The sequence below is a fragment of the Ursus arctos genome, unplaced genomic scaffold, assembly GCF_023065955.2.
Source record: "Ursus arctos isolate Adak ecotype North America unplaced genomic scaffold, UrsArc2.0 scaffold_16, whole genome shotgun sequence".
Classification (NCBI taxonomy): Eukaryota; Metazoa; Chordata; class Mammalia; order Carnivora; family Ursidae; genus Ursus; species Ursus arctos.
In genome coordinates, this window is record NW_026622830.1 from 26,477,610 (window position 1) to 26,485,806 (window position 8,197).

The 8,197-nt window shown below is 43.0% G+C and overlaps 1 protein-coding gene across 1 annotated transcript; it reads left to right on the top strand.

Moving 5' to 3' along the window:
* Nucleotides 1-469: 469 nt before the first annotated feature.
* On the top strand, nt 470-2,662 carry DEFB129 (defensin beta 129). The gene is made up of 2 exons (XM_026502908.3): nt 470-527; nt 2,217-2,662. Exons 1-2 carry the CDS (start codon nt 470-472, stop codon nt 2,660-2,662), a joined length of 504 nt encoding a protein of 167 aa, XP_026358693.3.
* Nucleotides 2,663-8,197: the final 5,535 nt, after the last annotated feature.

Here is an 8,197-nt window from a genome sequence, read left to right on the forward strand (position 1 = left end):
CCAGGAGCTGCCTCCAACAAACTCATTCAACATGCATGTACTGAGCTCTGATGTTGATCCAGTGCCCCTACTAACAGTGGAGACACCAGTACAAAAAAGACAAGAGACAATCCTCCGAGACTCTATGGTTATAGCAATTTCTATGCTTCTGACTCTCCCACGTTAAGTGCCTTAGGCATAATTAGCTGACAAATAGAAAAACAAACATATTACTCTTGCCATGCTCACATATTAAGAAGGGATGCACTTTCTTTCATATCTTATATGTCTTATGTTTCCCCCAGGACCAAGAGCAGGAAATGTGTTGTACAGAAGAAAGGCTGTTCTGGGACAGAATCAGTGAAAACGTAACTGCTATGAGCTTTGGCTGCACTTCACTGCTCATGGCCTAAGGCCATGAAGAGGCCAATAAAGGCTGGAGCTCAAGAACACCAACCCAGATCCAAGGCTTCCTCTCTGGCACCCAGCCATGAAGCTCCTTTTTCCTATCTTTGCCAGCCTCCTGCTACAGCACCAGGTGAACACAGGTAATGTGGAATCCTGCATTTAGAAGGGGTCAGTGTGGGGAAGCAGGGATTTGCCTGTCCATGACAATGGGAACCCCAGTAATGCTGAAAGAGGAGATGCCCGAACAGATGGCTGAAGACTTTACCTATTGCCTCAATCATGCACCATCCCCCATGCATCCCCATAGGCCCCAACCCTAGACTCTGCCTGATGGGGATACATAGAGAGCTACAGAGAAAGCAGGATGTTTTCTGTGTACTCAGAAACTATCCAACATATAAAGGCTGCCTTCCTGCCCTCACATCGTTATCATCTGGCACTCAGCCAAGTATACCTCATTTATGCTCTATTTCTAATTTAAACCATCTCTTGAAGCAAATGTTCAGATTAGTTTATACCTTGGTATAATAAGGAGGAAGTCCTTACCCTTGTGTTCAAAAAATCTCCTCTAAGGATCCAGTAAATAGGTCTACGTTCTCCATCTCAACTTTTTCAGATTTTCTCAGGCTTTGTCTTCTTGGAAACCCCCAAATCACTCATCAGGGCATCTAGGAATACATTTTGGCAAAAGGCTGAACCAGAGGATTGGGCATTGTTTTTGGAAAGAATAGAGAAGCATGAAAATTTGTTTCAGAATAAAAGAATCACCCTGATATTTAGAATAACTGGCAAGGGTCAGGGAAGAAAAAGCGAAAGAGTCAAGATATTTCTAATGTTTTTATCTTGGGACCTTTAAGAGAAGAGCAGTAACATAAGCAAGTTTGGCTGTGTCATCTTGGGTAAAGTCACTTAGCCACTTTGAGCCCCAAATTCCACATTAGTATAGCAGGTTAATCAATGTAGCTGCTTGAAATATAAGAATTTTACTGTTTTGTCTCTGGAGAGAAATGATGTTGAAATGTATGTGAATCTTAGGTGCTACATAAGTTTCTTGTTATTTATGGGAAATCAGCTGAATTGTAGTTCTCATTAAGAGTACAGAGTGAGGGAGAATGTCCTTGATTCAGGAAAAAAGGTGAGACACTGGGATGAAAAAAAAATTCAGCAGAGGAAGTACTAAACTGAGCAGAGAATTTAGAGCTATGGATAACCATGTGGGAGTTCCCTGGATAGAGATGAGGTCAAGGCTGTTTTGATGAGTAAGGCCTCTGAGGGACAGAATGTCCAGAGAGACTACAAATGATAGAACACCATGCCCCAGGAACCACAGGTCAAGCACTTGTCAAGGAGCGTGAGTGAGGTCATGCACCACTGGATTTGGCAAGAAGTCAGCATCCTGAAAGTCCTAGTCATCTCTTTTGAAAGTCTTTCTTGGATTAGTTCTATGACAGATTTTGCTCTTGCTGGTATTTCCTAGGGTCATGAGGAGAGAGCGATGCTCCGTAAGTGTCTGAGATGTCTAAGTGTCTAAGTTGGAGTGTCTAAAATCCTATTCTGGAGAAAAAAAAATGTATTCCCTTTTCTCCTTTCCTTTATGTGCCCTAGATTTTTAAAGTTACTCAATGGGGGGGACTAGAGAGATTTATTTTGGATCTCAGGGGTGTACAAAGACTTTCTTGCTCTGCCAGGTCCACCAACATCCCTAAACACTGTACTTAAAACTTAGCATTAATAAACACCCTCTTATTCTATGCCTCACCCTTCAGCAGTCTTAACATCACATCTAGCTAGTAACCTTAGCCCAATGGTTTTCTCTTTTCTTTGTGCAGAGTACTTCGGATTGAGACGATGTTTAATGGGTTTTGGAAGATGCAAAGACCACTGTGCCGTGGATGAAAAAGAGATACAGAAATGCAAGAAGAAAAAATGTTGCATTGGACCAAAAGTGGTTCAAATGATAACAAACTACATGCAGAATGAAATGTCCAACACACTTGGAGAAGGCTCCCAAGAACACCTACAAACTACCAAGAATTCTGATGCTGAGATACAAACAAAAAGTCAGATTTTATCTCTTCTCCCCCAAATCAAACGCATCAGCCCTTTTGCCCACATCAACACCCTCATCAGCCCAAATGCCACCAATGTAAACTCTCTCATCACCAACCCTGTGTTCTCAGGAAAGATTTCATATACTGCTGTTTCTACCAAGAGAGACACCAAAGAAAGCAGAAACTCAGCTGCTGACTCCCCACAACCAGCACCACCGCCATAGACGCTACCAACGACATGACTGGAGCTGGAGGAAGCAGATGAGCAGGGCTGTGGACCTTTCCCTTAAAGCACCAAGTTCCTCTCTCCTTTGCTAGCTGTAAAATGAAACATAGGACTGTTACCTTGGTCATCAGTCATTCAATAAATACTGTTTCAGCACCTATAGTTTACATAACGTTATCATTCGCACAGAAACCTCACAGAGGAGGTAGAGCTGGAGAGGAATGGAATTTTAGTTTGTATGCCCAAGAAAAAGCAAGCACCAGGAATGGTGACTGTAGCATTGAATTTGGCTCACGGATAGCTCAGATTAGGCCTCTGTAACAAGGATTTATGGTTCTCATATGATGTGCCTTCCTTGAGGTAACAGGACAAAAAACAGCAAAAGACATTATTTTCTTTTTTCATAGGTTTTGTGGGAAAGGCCCAAATGCAAAAACAGAATGTGGGGGTGGCAAGTCTACCTTCCCCACAAAAGCGTATAACCCAGTTCAGAGCCATTTAAGATAAAAATATGGGGGAATAGTGGAAGGGAGGAGTGGTAAGGGAGAGGCACAGGACTGCTATCTCTGTCCAAAGCATTTCCCAAAGGACAACAGGCAATAGGCAGGGTAGTGCTTCCAACAGATACAGAATGCAGAACCAAATGCAAATCCTATAGGTCATTTTGAATTTTCTAATAGCTACATTTAAAAAAGTAAAACTAGATGAAATGAATATTAATAATACATTTTATTTGATGAGCTAAATCTAAAATATCATTTCAACATATAATCAATATAAAAAATTATTTGAGATGTTTTGCATTGTTTTTGCACTAAGTCTTTGAAATCTCACATGTATACTACCATTACAGCACATTTCAATTCATACTGGCTACATTTCAAGTGGAAGCTAGTGGCTACCATATTGGAGAGCATCGGGTTAGAGAGTTTTGAGGGCACAAGCAGCTACTGAACTATTAGGCGAAGGGGATGATGCTAATCAAAAGACAGCCATGTTTCTAAGGGCCGTGGTATAAAATTGATCCATATATGAGCATCTGTTAATCATTCACAAACTGAGATGTAAACACGACATTACATCCCAGAATCTACTTTCTTCTATCCCAGGTCACGCTTCTTTTATTGCCCAAATTAAAACGGCACAGACCCTACTCCAGTTTCTGAGCATGCTCCTCTCTACTATCTAGTACCTCCTTCAAGTTAAAGACGACCTTTCCTTAAGCTACTGATTCTTTACTACAGTGTCACCCTAAGCAAGGCAAAGATTTTCCCACGATCTTTTTAAAATATGTTCCTGCAGACATTTCTCCAAAGAAGACATACAAATGGCCAATGGACACATGAAAAAATGCTCCACATCACTCGGCATCAGGGAAATACAAATCAAAACCACAATGAGATACCACCTCACACCAGTCAGAATGGCTAAAATTAACAAGTCAGGAAATGACAGATGTTGGTGAGGATGCAGAGAAAGAGGAACAGTCTTGTACCGTTGGTGGGAAAGCAAACTGGTGCAGCCACTCTGGAAAACAGTATGGAGGTTCCTCAAAAAGTTGAAAATAGAGCTACCCTACAACCCAGCAATTGCACTACTGAGTATTTACCCCAAAGATATAAATGTAGTCATCTGAAGGGGTACCTGAACCGCCATGTTCATAGTAGCAATGTCCACAATAGCCAAACTATGGAAACAGCCCAGATGTCCATCAACAGATGAATGGATAAAGATGATGTTACACACACACACACACACACACGCACACACACACACACACACACAGAGGAATATTACTCGGCCAACAAAAAGAACAAAATCTTGCCATTTGCAAATGATGTGGACAGAACTAGAGGGTATTAAACTAAGGGAAGTCAGTCAGAGAAAGACAAATACCATATGATTTCACTCATATGTGGAATTTATGAGACAAAACAGATGAACATAGAGGAAGGGAAGGAAGAACAAAATTAGATGGAAACAGAGAGGGAGACAAACCATAAGAGACTCTTAACTCCAGGAAATAAACCAAGGGTAGCTGGAGAGGAGGTGGGTGGGGGGAAAGGGGTAACTGGGTGATGGGCATTCAAGAGGGCACTTGATGGAATGAGCACTGGGTGTTATATGCAACTGATGAATCTCTAAATTCTACCTCTGAAACTAATAATACAGTATATGTTAATTAAATTGAATTTAAATTAAAAATATTTTAAAAATAAAAATAAAACATGCTCCTGGAAGTTTTTGTACAACACGAAAGAGTTGCCATACAAAGAATAACTTCAACTCCTGCTAAACACGTATCCCCTGAAGAACCCCAAGTATCTTACAGGCATGAGATTCCCTCCCTGCTATGCTATTTGCCAAACTCTTGAATGTCCGGTTTACCTTCCCACAGTTCAAGTGCCCTCTTCATTGTCTACCCTCCAAAAGAAGAGAAATTTCTTTCTCGTCTAAATGTAAGGCCTCCTTTTGAGTCCTATCATAGAACTCACCCGTCTTCTCAGCATGAATAATACTGGGGAATATCCTTCTCCATCTGCAAGCCAAGGAGGAAGCCACAGCAGAAATCAAACCTGCCAGTACTGTGATCTTTAAACCCCAGCCCCCAGAACTGTGAGAAAATACATTCTGTTGTTGAAGCCGCCCAGTCTGTGGTATTTTGTTACAGCAGCCCAAGCAAACTGATACAGCCCCAAAAAAGAGATGAGATCCTTTCCTCCTCCTTTCTGAGCTCTAGGTAAAAAGACATAGGAACCACAGGTGCTTCTGAGAATACCCTGAGCCTTTGTTCTGGGTTTGTCAGTCACTGACTCTACGCAAGGCTGAACAACCTTACTAGGATTTTTAAACCCAAGATATCAGTTTATAAAAATTGGGGTCAGATGGGACAATTTATTGTTAATTATAAGAGTAAAACTCACAGAATGCACAGTGGAAGGCAACAAGCATGGAATGGTTATTTAATTGTTGTCAAATAATTTGGATTTTTGCACATACACTGGGTTTGAGTTTACTAATCAAAAGAGGGGACGGAAATCTATTTCCTTCTCCTTGACGGTGGTAATGACACTGAGCAAATATGGCTTCTCTGCCTTCACAGTTTCAATCAAAATGGACTACAAATGTTATTCCACTTGACTGTAAGTAGGCCAGGTCAATGAGAAGGGGCTGGCAACTTTTTTGTGTTCATTTTTTTTAATATTTTATTTATTCATTTAGTTGAGAGCTAGAGAAAGAGTGAGAGAGAGAGCACATCAGGGAGAGCAGCAGAGGCAGAGGGAGAAGCAGGCTCCCCACTGAGCAGGGAGCCCGATGTGGGACTTGATCCCAGAACTCTGGGATCATGACCTGAGCCGAAGGCAGACACTTAATCGACTGAGCCACCCAGGCGCCCTGAATTTTTTTAAGTACATTCTTTACATTTCTTCAGGCATTCAGCAAATATTTATTAGCATTTACTCCTTCCTGGTCACTGGGCAAGACACTAAGGATTGGCAGATGAATGACCTCTGATTATTTTTGTATTGTAAAACACTTACAGTCAACCAAGATAGAGAAATAGAAAGTAAATGACTGTGGAACAGTAAGAGGCCGCAGTAAAAGTGCTCACTGCCACTTGCAGGTAGAAAGAGCCTCCAGAGTGCCTGGGTAGCACAGTTGGTTAAGCATCAGACTCAGGTCATGACTGGATCCCTGCATCCAGCTCTACACTGACGCAGAGTCTACTTAGGATTCTCTCTCCCTCTCCCCACACCTCCACCTCCCCCCCCACACCCCATGTGCTAGCTCTCTCTCAAATAAATATATCTTCGAGGGAAAAAATAGAGCCTCTAGCCCTGGGTAGGCAGGGGGTGTGTGCTGAGGCTGTGGAAGAGAGGAAACAGGGGTGGGCTCCAGGAAGAGGCAATACCTGACCTGTTCTTAAAGACCGAGTAGAGCTATGGGACGCCCGGGTGGCTCAGCTGTTAAGCGTTTGCCTTCGGCTCAGGTCATGATCCCAGGGTCCTGGGATCGAACCCCGCATCGGGCTCCCTGCTTGGTGGGAAGTCTGCTTCTCCCTCTCCCACTCCCCTTGCTTGTGTTTCCTCTCTCGCTGCATCTCTCTGTCAAATAAATAAATAAAATCTTAAAAAAAAAAAAAAAAAGACTGAGTAGAGTTAGGTGTCTGTGTGTGAGGTGGGACTTTTGGAGGTAGGCAGGGAGGTTCAACACCGTGGCAACTGCATGACTAAGAGTGTAGGGGCAGTGGGGGCAACAGAATGTGTACTCTCAGTTGCCAGAGAACCTGGGTGGCTTTATCTGATCTCTGAGATTTGAGTGGGAGAGAATGTGGAAAGCCCATGTAGCAATCCAAGCTCCAAAGTCAGTGGCAAGAAGACCTGAGGGACCCTCATCCTTGACCTCCTCAAGATTACTGGGCAGCACTCAAATTATTCCTTACAAACAAGATGCATTCACTGTCTGTTGAACTCAGAGAAGATGCTAACAGTGTTTCTGGTCTCGAGGGAGTGAGGGATGTAGGGGTCTAACTTCAACTGGGTGATTCCAACCTTTGCTCTGGACCCACCCTTCCCCACCTCCAGCAAAAAAGTATATTCAATCCAGAGTAAGCTCTCTTGGACACTGAGTGTCAGAGGAAATCTTTGCTCCCAGAGCACCCCTCCCCACCCCCCCTTCTCTACCCACATCCCCCATCTCAACCCCCATCCCCACACCTATCCAGGGCAGATTATTTCCTCTTGCTCCCTTGCCCTGCTCTCTCACCCAGAGTTTCTGGGAGTCTGCAAGCCTACAACCACTTAACTATTAACCAACCCTTATCAAATGCTGACTGATCGGCAAAGGAATATGTAAAGAAAACTGGCTGCTGGTTCCATTATGGAATGAATGGTTGCTGTTTTCTGAGTCTAGCTCTCTGCTTGTCTCCCAAACCAAATCATTTTTTGACTCCATCAATCACACTACCTCCTCCCCCGACTGCAAGCTGGGTGCTCAGACCTATGTCTCACCCTTTTTTTTTTTTTTAATTGAAATTGGCCTGGCCAAAGTGAATGGTGTCACAAGTGGCTCCAGCTGAACCAATCAGAATTCTTTCCCAGGATATTTCCATTTGGAACTAAGATCTTGTCTCAGGACCTCATCCTGCAAAGGAATGAATCTGGTGCTGCTCTGAGCCACCTTCTCTATCACACAAAGAATTCTGTCTGCAGAACAGGACAACAAGATCAACACCCAGAGAGAAGCACATGGTTAGAGAGTCTGGATGACACTGCAATCACTGGACCCGGCTTGCTTGAAGCAGCCACATTTCTAGACACCTCAGATACTTGGGCTGATAAATGTCTTTTTGTGCCTAAGCTGGTTTGAGTTGGTTTTCTATACAAATTATCCCTGTTTCCATATTTAGTCAGAGGTTTACTGTGGTGTTCACTGCCTAACACACAAACAAACATGTCCACAAGGCTGCGCCTGCTTCATATGCCAGCCCAAGGATTCGGAATATAAATTTGAACATTCAATTCAATCACTA